The sequence below is a fragment of the Cervus canadensis genome, chromosome 19, assembly GCF_019320065.1.
Source record: "Cervus canadensis isolate Bull #8, Minnesota chromosome 19, ASM1932006v1, whole genome shotgun sequence".
NCBI classification, from domain to species: Eukaryota; Metazoa; Chordata; class Mammalia; order Artiodactyla; family Cervidae; genus Cervus; species Cervus canadensis.
In genome coordinates this window covers 48,318,169-48,331,548 of record NC_057404.1, presented here as the reverse complement: position 1 = coordinate 48,331,548, position 13,380 = coordinate 48,318,169, and the positions used below count along the sequence as shown (strand labels likewise).

General features: G+C 37.1%; 1 protein-coding gene across 1 annotated transcript in view; it reads right to left on the bottom strand.

The window, feature by feature from the left end:
- Nucleotides 1-13,089, bottom strand: part of LOC122422268 (glutamyl aminopeptidase) — a 79,094-nt gene extending 66,005 nt beyond the window's left edge. Inside the window, exon 1 of the mRNA XM_043438629.1 lies at nt 12,143-13,089. Within this exon, the coding sequence (XP_043294564.1) occupies nt 12,143-12,777 (635 nt within the window). The 5' untranslated portion in view covers nt 12,778-13,089. The remainder of the gene's footprint in view (nt 1-12,142) is intronic.
- Between the last annotated feature and the right edge of the window lie 291 nt (nt 13,090-13,380).

The window sequence follows — 13,380 nt, the reverse complement described above, 5'->3', positions numbered from 1 at the left end:
AAAATAAAACAAGGAAAGTGACAGAGAATGACCCAGGAAAAGTGGTGGGCAATATAAGGCAGAATAGTCAGGGACAGTCTCTTGTCGGATGTGATGGTTTGCTGAGATTTAAATGATGAGAAAACCCCAGATAGGTGAAGATTAAGGAAAATGTGTTTCTTTAATAGAGGGAACAACAAGTGCATAGTTGCTAAAGTGGAAAAGAATTTACTGTGGTTGAGGACCTGAAAGATGTCCAGAGTAGCTGAAGTACAGTGAACTGGAGGGACTAAATGATCAGCAGAGGCCATAGTAAAAGTCTGCACTTTATTTGGATTCAAGGATGCATTATATACATAATTTATCTAAAAACTAATATGTCATAGGTCAACATTCATCTACAAGAAATTAAAATATTTTTGAAGTTCCTTTTAAAACCCTCTGGATATAAAAATTACTTGTTAAAAACTTAGCCAATAAAACTAATCTCTGAAAAATAAAACTGGAAAAGGGCTGTCTTTTGGGATACTGTTGACTGAGGGGACAACTTTCTGGGATGATTGAAAAAAGTCTATACTTTATTATGGGTGTGATTAACAAAGATGTGTACATTTCTCAAAATTCATTAGATTGTTCCCATTACATTTGTGCACTTAATATATATAAAATCTATCTTAAAATAACTGTAAATCAATATTGAGTTCCAGTAAGTAGGTTTGGATTGTTGCAGTGATATGAGTTAGCAATGAAAAAACAAACTTTTCTATATTCTGAGTTTGAGCAAATTAAAAAAGAAAAAAAGAAGAAGATGACGGAAGGCAGGTTTCTAACTGCTGGGGAAGAGAGTTATGAATTTGTTTTTAAAAAAAAAGGAGACTAGACCTTGAGACTGAACTGTAACTGAAGGATCAGTTTAAATTCAATGATTTTTTTGTAAATATGTAAATGGACATAAAAATATACAAGACACGTGTTCCCTATCTTTGTCTGCTGAACAGGACTAGACGAAATAACACGCTTGTAGCAGTGAGCACAACTAGTTCCCGTTACCACTCTCCAATAAAAGGACCCAGAACTCATCACAAAAATTATATCCATGTTTAATGTTCTGGTTCTGATAACTGCACTGTGGTTTATGTTAGAAAAGGTTCTGTACTTAAAAAACATATACTGAATGTGAAGAGATAAAGGAAGACAATGTTTCAACATAGTCTAAAGAGAGAGACAGAGATGTGGGGCTGTGGGGAAGAGAGAAAATAGGACAAAATGTAAACCATTGGTTGTGTTCCTACAATTCCTTGTATTATTATTGTAACTTTCCTGTTAAGTTTGAAATTATTTCAAAACAGAAAGTTATCCAAACAGTCCCAGTATTACTGATTAGTTTTTGTGATGATAACAGTTTAACTAGTCAATCGAAGTTTCTAACACCCGAGACTGTTAAGTAAGTAAGTGCTTGCTCAGTCGTGCCCAACTCTTCACAACCCCATGGACTGCAGCCCACCAGGCTCCTCTGTCCATGAGATTTTCCAGGCAAGGAGACTGGAGTGGGTCGCCATTTCCTTCTCCAGGGGATCTTCCCAACCCAGGGATCGAACCCGGATCTCCTGCACTGCAGGCAGATTCTTTACTGACTGAGCTACAAGGGAAGTGTGAATCTCAAATGCATCAGAACATAAAGAAATCTGTACACTTTCCCAGAGTACTGAGGGTTTATAATAAGATTCATTAGCTCCAACTCCATGTTTAGTCGGCCTGTTTTTTCTTCTGAATTCTTCCAGATTCTGATTTCTTTCTCAGACAAAAGAAAAGGAAAAGTTACTCTCTGCAAGAATGTTTCAGTTTAGTCACATCCCAGAAATAAGCCAGCCAACTAATTTGGGAATATGAGAGAGAGAGAGAGAGAGTGTGTGTGTGTGTGTGTGTGCACACGTGAGCATGTGCGTGTGCATGCACCTGCATGTGTGGGGGAGGTGGCGTGATGAAGGAGTGGAATAATGGAATAATACTATTCTAAGCAACAGCCATTGGGTAGTTTTTCAAATATTTGGTTTCAGTGTCTGTGCTACAGTATGTACTCCTAAGCATCTAAGAAGAATTTTCCATCCTTTGCTCACAATCTCTCTTTAAAAGAGATTGTGCTTGATTGTAGGGGAAAGATGCCTTACTATATTACAGTACATCAGAGCCTACCTTTGGAAGTGGAATGGGGCGGTATTGGTGAGATCTCTGTGTCGTATGTTTGGTCCATGTTGGTGGTCTGGTGGTCCTGTCAGCAAATGTTAATTACAGCAAGTCCCACTCAATCATAGTGATCTGGACTTACACTGGTATACATATAGTGACATTCATCAACCAGAAGGGCTACAAAATGTGGATTTCTTTTTTTTTTTTCATTTTTAAAGTTCAGAGCCTATGTGATTTTATAGGGAAAACCCTCTTCTAAAAGTAAAAATTCCTAGATTCTAATCCTACTCCAGCCCTTTAAGTGTGATTTTGTGCAAGTCACAAAACCTACTATTTAGTGTCTTCATCTATAAAACCTGGTTACCAGAGCACATCTGGCCTTTCCACAGAGTTATAGGGGAAGGAAAAGTGGTAGATCACATGTAGTAATGTATTAGAAACTCCCTTGAAATTTTCACAACAGTATTAGAATACACTTTATTTTCTTTCCTATAGAAGGCTAACTATGCTATCTGATATAGCACTTTTCACAACAGATTTCAAAATATATTCATTAGGCAGAAATATCTGTACTGGAACAAAATTACTTTGTGTATAAATAATATACAACTATATATACAAAAAGCAAGACCCTTCTACATGTTGCTTACAAGAGACTTGCTTCAGAGCTGAAGACACACACAGATGAAAGTGAGGGGATTAAAAAAAGATACTTAATGTACATGGAAATGTCAAGAAAGCTGGGATAGCAATACTCATATGAAACAAAGTAGACTGAAAATAGAGTCTATAACAAAAGACAAGGCATTTTATAATGATAGAGGATCAGTACAAGAAGAAACTATGGACCATAAAGAAGGCTGAGAGCCGAAGAATTGATGTTTCAAATTGTGGTGCTGGAGAAGACTCTTGAGAGTCCTTTGGACAGCAAGGAGATCAAACTACTCAATCCTAAAGGAAATCAACCCTGAATATTCACTGATGCTGAAGCTGAAGCTCCAATACTTTGGCCACCTGATGCAAAGAACTGACTCACTGGAAAACCGACTCTGATGCTGGGAAAGATTGAGGGCAGGAGGAGAAGAGGATGACAGAGGATGAGATGATTGGACAGCATCATCAACTCAGTGGACTTAACTTTGAGCAAACTCCAGGAGATAGTGAAAGACATGGAAGCCTGGTGTGCTGCAGTTCGTGAGGTCACAAAGAGTCGGACACAAGTTAGCAACTGAAGAACAACGCATATGAACCCATTATAGGAATACTTAAATATATAAAGCAAACAGTAACAGACAAAAAGAGAAATTGACAATAGTACAATAATAAGTAAGGACTTGATCACATCACTTACATCAGTGGACAGTCATTCAGATAGGATTGTTAGATAGAAAACCATTAAGAAATCAGTGATCTTAAATGACAGCTTGGACTAGTTGTGCTTAATATGTGTCTGTAGGACATTACATCCAAGAACAGCAGAACACATTCTTTTCAAGAGTACATGCAGTGTTCTCCAGGATGTATGTTAGGCCACAAAACAAGTCTAAACAAATTTAAGAGGACAGAAGTTATATCGAGCATTTTTTCTGACTACAGCATTATGAAACCAAAGGTATCATTTACAGGAATAAAAATGAGAAAAAACACAAACAGGTGGAGACTGAAAAACATGCTACTGAAAAAAAACCCCAATGTTTCAATCAGGAAATCAAAGAGGAAATCAGAAAATACCTTGAGACAAATGAAAATAAAAACTATCTATCTATGGGATGTAGCAAAAACTGTTCTAAAAGAAAAGTTTATAGAAACACATGCCTACCTCAAGAAACAAGAAAAGTCTCAAATAAACAACCTGAAAGAAAAGAACAGAGCCCAATGTCAGCAGAAAGAAGGAAATAATAAAGATCAGAAGGAAATAAATAGAAACCTAAAAAAAATAGAAAAGATCAATAAAACCAAGAGCTGTTCCTTGGAAAGATAAACAAAATTTATAAATATTTAGCCAGATTCACCAAGAAAAAAGAGGACACCAATTAACAAAATAAGAAATGAAAGAAGAGAAATTATAACCAATATAACAGAGATTAAAAAGCATGAGAGTATTATGAACAGCTATAAAGCATAAAGCAATAAATTGAACAACCTAGAAGAAATGGATAAATTTCTAGAGACATAGAATCTTCCAGACTGAATTAGAAACAAATAGACAATCTGAACAGACCAATTTAAAAAAACTCCTAGCAAACAAAAATCCAGGACTAGACAGCTTCACAGGGGAATTCTACCAGTATAGAATATATATATATATGGAGAGAAGACTTAATATCTATCCTTCTCAAAATAGTCTAAAAAAATTAAAGAGAAGGGAACACTTCCAAACTCATTCCACAAAGCCACCATTAATTTGATACTGAAAATAGGCAAAAACAGTACAAAAAAGAAAATTATAACCCAATATCTCAGATGAATATAGATATAAAAATCCTCAACAAAATATTAGCAAACTGAATTCAATAATAAAAAAGATCAGACACCATCATCGAGTAGGATTTATTCTAGGGATGGAAGGATGGTTCAAGATCCATAAATCAATCAATGTGATACACCACATTGACAGCAGGAATACAGAAAATACAAATAATAAATGTTGGTAAGGATGTGGAGAAAAGGGAGCCCTGGTAGGACGTTGGAGGGAATGTAAATTGGTACATTTACCAATGTCACTGTGGAAAGCAGTATGGAGGTTCCTCAAAACAATAAAAATAGAACTACCATATGATCCAGTAATTTCAGTCCTGGGGATCTATCTGGAAAAAAAGTGAAAACACTAATTTGAAAAGATAGATGCACTTCAATGTTCATAGCCATGATATGAAAACAACCTAAGTGTCATCAACAAATGAATAGATAAAGATGATGTGGTGTATGTGTATACAGTGAATATTGTTCAACCATTGAAAAGAATGAGAGTGCTATTTGCAACAATATCCATAGACCTGAAGGGTATTACGTTTAATGGAGTAAGTCAGACAGAGAAAGACCGATATTGTGTTGTCACCTATATGTGGAATCTAAAAAATAAACAAATATAACAAAACAGAAACAGACTCACAGATATAGAGAACAAGCTAGTGGTTACCAGTGGGAAGAGGGAGGCAGGGAGAGGCAAGATAAGGGGAGGGGATTAAGAGGTGTGAACCACTATGAATGAAACAGGTGCTCAGGATATATTGCACAGCACAGGGAATATAGCCAATATTTTATAATAATTTTACATGGAATATCATCTGTAAAAATATTGAATCTCTATACTATAAACCTGAAGCTAATATTATAAATCAAGTATTCTTCAGTTTTTAAAAAAGGCCCTATTTGTATATGCTAAATTCCATCAGAGTTACTAAAGTTTTCTAAATATATGCAAATTTGAAAACAATGTATATGAGATAGCCATACAAAACCATTTCAGACAGTGACTTCTTTGGAGAGGTGTTATTCAGTGATAAGAGCTTCTTTTTAAAATTAGATGAATTGTTTTGCAAATTTAATGGAAAAAGCCTGGCTAATCACAGTACGCTCAGGAGTAACTCTTGGGTATGTCCTGAATAATTACAATGCTAGGCAAAAATGCTGAGGCAGACCATTTTTCTACAGGAGCCTCTCCATGTCATGTTAATAAGTCACTTACTAGACCCAGCACATTAAAAATATAATTCTGTGTAGCCTGTTAGTTTTACAAAAGGGAAGGCATTCCTCTGACTTCTCTGAGTGTGGGAGATTAAGGTAACCTCAGAGAAAGCTGAAGGGAGAGGAAGTGATGATGCAAGCACCAAGCTGTTCACTTGGAATCAACTGAAAATAAAAACAACTGCTTGACGGCCTCATAAATCATCTGGCACACCGTTTCCAGTGAAGCCTGTCAGGCTACGTTCAGTAGTTTAATAACTTGAGCCAGCAGAGTGAACAGCAAGGTCTGGGTGAAAACTTAAACGAAGGACTTCTGATGCAGGTGAGGCAGCCACAACTATCATTGCAGACTTAGTATGGGGTTCCAGAATTAAGTATGGGAGCTGATCAGTGCAAAACAACCCATTTAGATTATTATCCAGACTCCAACCTATTTTTATGGCGATTTGAACCAGTTAATTATTTTATTTTCCAATGGCTTTTTTCCTAAGTGGAGGATACTCAAGTAAAATTTCTTTTTGTTTCCTTGCTTCCAACATAAAGGAAATTACTGTGCATCCTGCAACAAGTAAACAAGGCCTCCCCCCCAATCTGTTCTTTATTGATAATGGGCATACCAATAACTTGACATAAAAATCTAAGAATATAATGAATAAACCAACATACAGTTAAAATTTCAAGAGCAGAACTACAGTGAGTATACATATCCATGTGTGAGCATATCACACACATACACACACACACCCATAATTATGACCATCCCACTGATTTCTTTTCTGCCATGTTTCCACTTAACTCTTACATCTTTATCGCAAGTCCTAACCTTGTACTTCAGATTTATTTATCCAAATGCCTTCTAGACATCTCTTCCTAGATATCTAACATTCAGCACATCTGACACCAAACTCATGGCCTTCCCTTCTAAACCTGGTTCTTCTGTTTCTAATATCAGTGAAAGGTGGGCTATCAGATCAGACTTCTGGAGCATCCTTGATCTGTAACTTTAATTCATCTCTTCCCTATAGCCAGCTAGTCTGCCAATCCTGACTACGTTGCCTTCATTGTATTCTCTTCTGCCTGTCCTGAAGTCGCTGTCCTACCTGATCTTTATCATCTCTTTCCTGGATACCTGCAGTTTCTCTCATATACTCATGTATAGATTTAGTTCTTTTCTCTCCATGTAAATAGTCATGGGTTAACATTTTCTGCATAATGCCTCTCATTAATTAATTATCCTTACTTTTTTTCCCAATGGGTTTTCCAGACTTATCTCTAGTTAGCCTCTTCATATAAACCTCTCCTACAAACGTATTTCTTCTCCTTAATCTGCTTTTTTGACTTAGTGCCTTTCCTTTTTGCCTGCTTTTACCTTATTACCTGTCTCTGCCTATTGAAATCCCACCATTACATCAAAATTCAGCTTCAATCCCAGCAATACTGTTGTTGTTCAGTTGTGTCCAACTCTTTTTGCAACCTCATGGACTGCCGCACGCCAGGCTCCCCTGTCCTTCACTGTCTCCCACAGTTTGCTCAAAGTCATGTCCATTGAGTCAGTGATACTACCTGTCTCATCCTCTGCCAAAACCCCAGAAAACCCAAACTGAAAACTGTCTGTCCTTCTTTAAGTTCTTGTTGTAATTCCTATCAATTCCAATGATTGTCAGTCCTTAAAGTATGAAGATGTCATTCCTAAGTCAAAAAAAGAGATTTTGCCAGCTCCTCTTGCCTTTGACATGAGATGGGGAGAAAAAGAACCAAAAGAAGTTTTCCATGCTTAGTGGGGAAGTGAAGGCGTCGGTGGTGGAAACTGGATTCCTCTACAGGAAAGGAGCTGTGGCGATGCAGTGGGCCCCAGAATTTGCCAGAGCACACTAGTTATGTGAGAGCCTACGTGAAAATGCTTCTATACATTCATTCAATAATAGTTAAGTTCTCTCTGTGGGCTAGGTAGTGAACAAGAGAGACACAGAGACCCCACTCAGGGGCCACAGACGATTCCACGGTTATGTGGTTGGGAAACTGCATACTATGGCCGCTTCTAGAGGTTTGTCATAAACTTTATCATATAAAAGTCTCTGAAAAGTCCCACCATTAAAAAAAAATCATTTTGTATTCAGTATTATTTCCCAAACAACTTTGGCCACAGAATAACTCCCCTGCTTTTTTCTGGCAATATCTATTAATGCCTTCATGCAACTAGAACTCTGTGGAACAGATAATTAGGAAATGCTGTGTAAGAGCAATCCAGATGTAGAGAAGGAAATGCTGAAGAGGTGAGTAGAGGGGAACTCTGAGAAGAGAATAACTGGGAATCCTATGTAACTGTTGAGAGTGTTAAGAGGGTTTAGTGGTGTGGGCAGGAAATCATTCCAAAGGTCTCAGTCCTTTGAAGTGGTTTTCCTCAGACCCAAAGGAACAGACCAGCTGGTAGAAAAAGTAGCTGTTAAGTTTCTCAAACTTTCTCCTCTCAAGCCTCACTACAACTCTGTCCCCAGTGAGATGGTATGGTTATTATAGCTAGGGAACTCTGAACTGGCTCTACCTTCTTCTCCAAGTCTCCATTTGCCTCTGAATTTTGATGGAAAGAAGCTCAGACAGTTGTCTCCTTTCTGTGAAGTCCAAGTCTCCGTTGTATTTACAGAAATCAAGTAATTTTGGTTATTATTGAGTGCACTTTAGTTTACACTGCAGTTCCAACAGTAATATCCCATACCACACATACTCAATCCCAGAGTTAATTTTACAATAAGGCAGAAAAGCTAGAAAATATAATCTTGACAGTATACATAAAAATGTATTACTCTGATGGCATTTGAAATTGTATAAGCATCAAATATTACAAAGTTCACTATGTGCTATGAAAGAATGGTGCTATTCCCCCTGAACACACTCTTGTGGCTCTTCTCTGCATTTTGTATGAAACCCACTGGAGACCTGCATTGTCAAAACATTATTGAAAGAAAGAAAAGAAAGAAAACAATACACTTTTCTCATACACTTGAAATATTTCATAATAAGAAAAACAAAAAGTATTCCACTGAGCCTAAATGAGGTTACTGAGTATGTGCCAGAATCGTTCCAAAATCATGAATGCAGTACAGAACTGGCTGCATCCTGTGTAATGTGAGAGCCTCAACTGCTACCAATGAAAACAGACAAACTTGGGGACACCAGTCCTCCAAGGGAGCCTAACTGACCACTGGCCTTCCCCCCACCTTGCGGTCACTTAGTACTTCTGAGTATTTTCTCAACAGCTAAGTTTCAAAATGTCAGCTCTCAAGTGTATATTTATTATAAAATTAACTCATATGGTAAAATAATCCAAAGATTCAGAATGAATAATATATGTTAGCATACAGTAATTTTTAAACATATGAAATACATAACAGAAACTTATGGGTGGAACTGTGTTCCTTATTTTTTGGCCTTCCTATAGTGTATAGAATTTTTATAAAGTATTTTGATGGCTTTACTCAGATGCAATTTTTGTTGTTTTCACAACCCAAGAAGCAATTTTAAACTCTTAGCAATAATCATTTAAAAGTTTTGACTTGTTTTCACTTTACACTAACAGATTTTTAGAATCTCTTGAAGGTAGATGTTCTTTAGAGGTAGATATATCTTTAGATATTCCTTTTCCTCTCCCAAATTGCAAACACTTAAATCATTTTATTGTTAGTGAGACTCAGAGAAATAGGTACTTTATTAATTGTTTGTGGGAATGTAATTTGGGACATATTTTTGAAAGTCAGTTTGGAGATACATACATATACATAAGCACATGCACATGTGTTATATATGTGTAGATGTATGTATACACACACACACATGTGCTCATACATACATGCTGCTGCTGCTACTAAGTCACTTCAGTCATGTCCGACTCGTGTGCGACCCTCCCCAGTCCCTGGGATTCTCCAGGCAAGAACACTGGAGTGGGTTGCCATTTCCTTCTACATAGTTTGAGCCAATTTCCTAAGAATTTTCCTATAGAAATATGAGAAAATATTATTCCTAGTTTTTTAAAAGGCTGTTTATTACATTTTATAGGTGTTTATAGGTAAAAAAAAGTGGGAGTGATTTAAGTGCCCAAATCTAATGGGAAAGTTGAATAAGTTACATTATATTCAGACCATGGACTATCGTGTATGCACTAAGTCATGTGCAGAAGAACACCAAATAAATGTTAAAGTGTTGATATATTGTAAAAACATGTTACACAACATTATATAAAGCATAATAATGCTATGTTTGTGTCCAGAAAAAAATGACTAGAAAACTATCTGCCTAAATACTAACAATTACTATACTTGAGTGATGGGGTTATAGATGGATTTTTCTAATAATTTTTTGATTCTCAAGTTTTCTGTAGTGAATGTCTCATTAATATATTTTATGAAATAACTAACCAAAATAAATGTTACAAGTTTCTTGGCATATTTTTACTTTGACCCAGCAATTTTATTTTTCAGACTACATCCTAACATAAGGAAATACACTGTAAATACACTTACAAATGTACTTACAGCTCTGTTCTTTCTGACTTGTTTATAGTAATAAAACACTGGAAGCTACTCAGATGTCTAGCAATAGTGAATTGGTTTTAAAAAATAACAGTGCATTCATGGAGTGGAATATTGCTCAATCTTTAAAATCAGATTCTTGAAAATATTTAATAAAGGGAAATGCTTATAATATATTCAGTTAAAAGGCATATGGATGGAGAGATATGTAGAGATAACTTAATTGCAATTTTGATTACCTAAAAAAATTAGAATATACATTAGCATGTTAACAGGGCTTACCACTGGATGGTGAAATTATTTATACATTCTTTTAATTTTCCTTTTTATAATTTCTATGCTTTCAACATTTGCAATTTTTATAAACAGAAAAATACATAAACAATAAAGAAGCTTGTTTTATTGCTAGTAATATTAATATATGCTATCTATATAAACATGATCCCTCCAAATATTTTTTCAAACTATCATTTCTAGTCTACTCAGTTTAATACTATACCACACAATAAGAATATCTAAATATTTTAGTTTAATCCCTTGGTCTTTCTGATAAAAAACAGGAAGCATTTTGATCAAAAGATTTGCTTTGCTCTATAAAATGCTTCAAACACATAGGAAAGGGATATTCAGAGGGCTGGCCTTAAACTTTCTCTAAACAGTGATATAAGGTTTCTTTTCCTTTTTTTTTTTGGAATGTAAATACTTTGTATTGTATATACCAAGTTTGATTGATTATCAGATATTTGCTTATACGTTTTTAGTTGCCAACCTTAGTTTCGGTTGCCAAATTTTAAGGTTTCTTCATTATTCACTTGTTCAGAATCTAAGGAGGTAAACGTCAAAACAGTTTCAAGTTCAGTGGTACCTCAGGTGTAACCTTCCTCTCTGATGCAAGAACCATACCCACAGGGTGAAGGTTTTTTTAATTCATTGAGAGAATTTATGTCTTTGATATAGCTCTAAGTAATAGCCTCTAACTAAATGAAAGACAAGTAACTATTTGTCTCAGGAAATGCAAATATATATACAGGTATAGTTGAAGGGCTCTGTGTGTGGGGATATTTTTATGTCCTTAATTGCTTAATATATCTTTTTTGTCACAAAAGACTTAGCATAACTACTGTATACTGCATGGCAGATAATAAGCCTAAAGATTTATCCATGTGCTACTACTGATGCATGGACTCAATGAGTATTTATCGAGTAAAACATAGTTCTGGCCATATGAGATAAAAAAGACACAGCCGTACCTTTCTTAAGTGAAAACACAAAGACAGTTACATGAATTTTATATACTCTTTCAATGTTTAGTCTCCAATAAAACAAAAAATTAAAATTGATATTTACTGATTTTCACTTAAATTTAGTGTGATATCATTTTAAAAGTTCAGCTTAAAATCATTGCCATATAGCCCACAAATATCACCAGTGAAAGTTACCAAAAACATATATTTTTAAAGTTTCAGGTAGTTATATAAATATTAAGAATAAAATGCAGTATATTATGATTTTTCCTGATGAAAAAAAAGGACTTACACTGATTTTTTGGACTCCATGCAGCTCATTCAATAGTTTCAAATTTTGTGATAGGCTTTGAAAACACAACAGGGCGAGTTTTTGCTTCCCAGAGAAACAGGCAGGAACGCAGTCAAGTTTAGATAAAGATCAGGCCATGAAAATAAGTGAAAGGTGAAAAGAGGAAAGGAAGAGAAACGGGAAGCAAAGATAAAAGCTTTGGAAAAACAAAGCAAAAAATTTTTTTTTACTTGGTTTGTCCTTTCTCCACGTATGTCGTTCTGTAAAATCCCACGAGCGAGCCGTTCAGCCAGCCGGCGAACTCCATGATCAGGTGGTAGGGACCCTCGCCAGCGCTGGGCGCAAGCTCTTCCTCTGCTTCCACCACCACATACTCCTGCTTCTTGTATTCGAAGCACTGCCTGACTTGAACCTGCTCCCCAGACGGCCTCCGCAGCACCGGGAGCTTGGTGATCCTCGTCTCCCGCAGATGTAGCCACAGGTAGCGGGTGGGAGAGCTCACGTTGATGGAGATGTCCACGCTGCCCGTGTACGTGTCCTCCTCCATCAGGGGCTTCACCTCGAGGTCGTAGTGCACGGGGCTGATGAAGTCCGGCAGCCGGAAATCTTTCCAGCCTCCGCTTTCATTCTCACTGGCCGGGCAGACCCCCTGGTCCTGTGGAGGGCTGGTAACGGGAGGCAGGTGGGAAGGCGCCTGCGTCGTGCCCTGTCCAGTCTCTGTGGAGCCACACGATCTGGTCAAACCCACAGAAAGTCCTACTATCACTCCGACAGCCACCACCACTGCGCAGATAATGGCCACATGTTTCGTCTTAATGCAGTACCTCTTAGAGCCTTCCCAAGATGATCCCTCCTCCAAGATCATTTTTGTTTCCAAAGTCAAATGTTACACATGAAAGGATGTTAAATTTAACTAACTAACGTCAGCAGTCCTTTTCCAGTTGGAAGTAATTCCCTGGTTTGGCAGCCTGCTTTCGCCTTTCGCAAACCTCTCTCTGGCTTCTTGCGTCTTTTCCTCTGCCTTCACGTTCCCACTAGCCACAGGATGAATGTGGAAACAAGGGGGTGGAGTAAGGACTCCAGAAGAGGGGCTGAGCTGGAGGAAGAAGGCTGACGAGAACATTGTCACGGCTCCTCTTATAAACAACGCATCCCTCACCCCACCCCTCCTGCGCTGGAGTGAGTTAAATATAAAACAGGGCTTAGCTTATCAGCCAAGGGGAGGATGATCTTTTGCCAAAGCTCTGTCAGCAGCTTTCAGGGAGAGAGCATTTGGGAAAGAGGTGTGCTTGTGATAGAAAAATTCAACCTTTGCCACTGAGTCACAATCTCAGTGCATCTCAGTCACAATCTCAGATTGTGCGCTGTGTGCACAATCTCTCACTCCTAGTCAAAGCGCTTCTTGAATTTCAGCTATTTTTCAGGTAACTTGCTAAAGAAGCTGTGTTTTCTTTTCATTTTTTTCCCC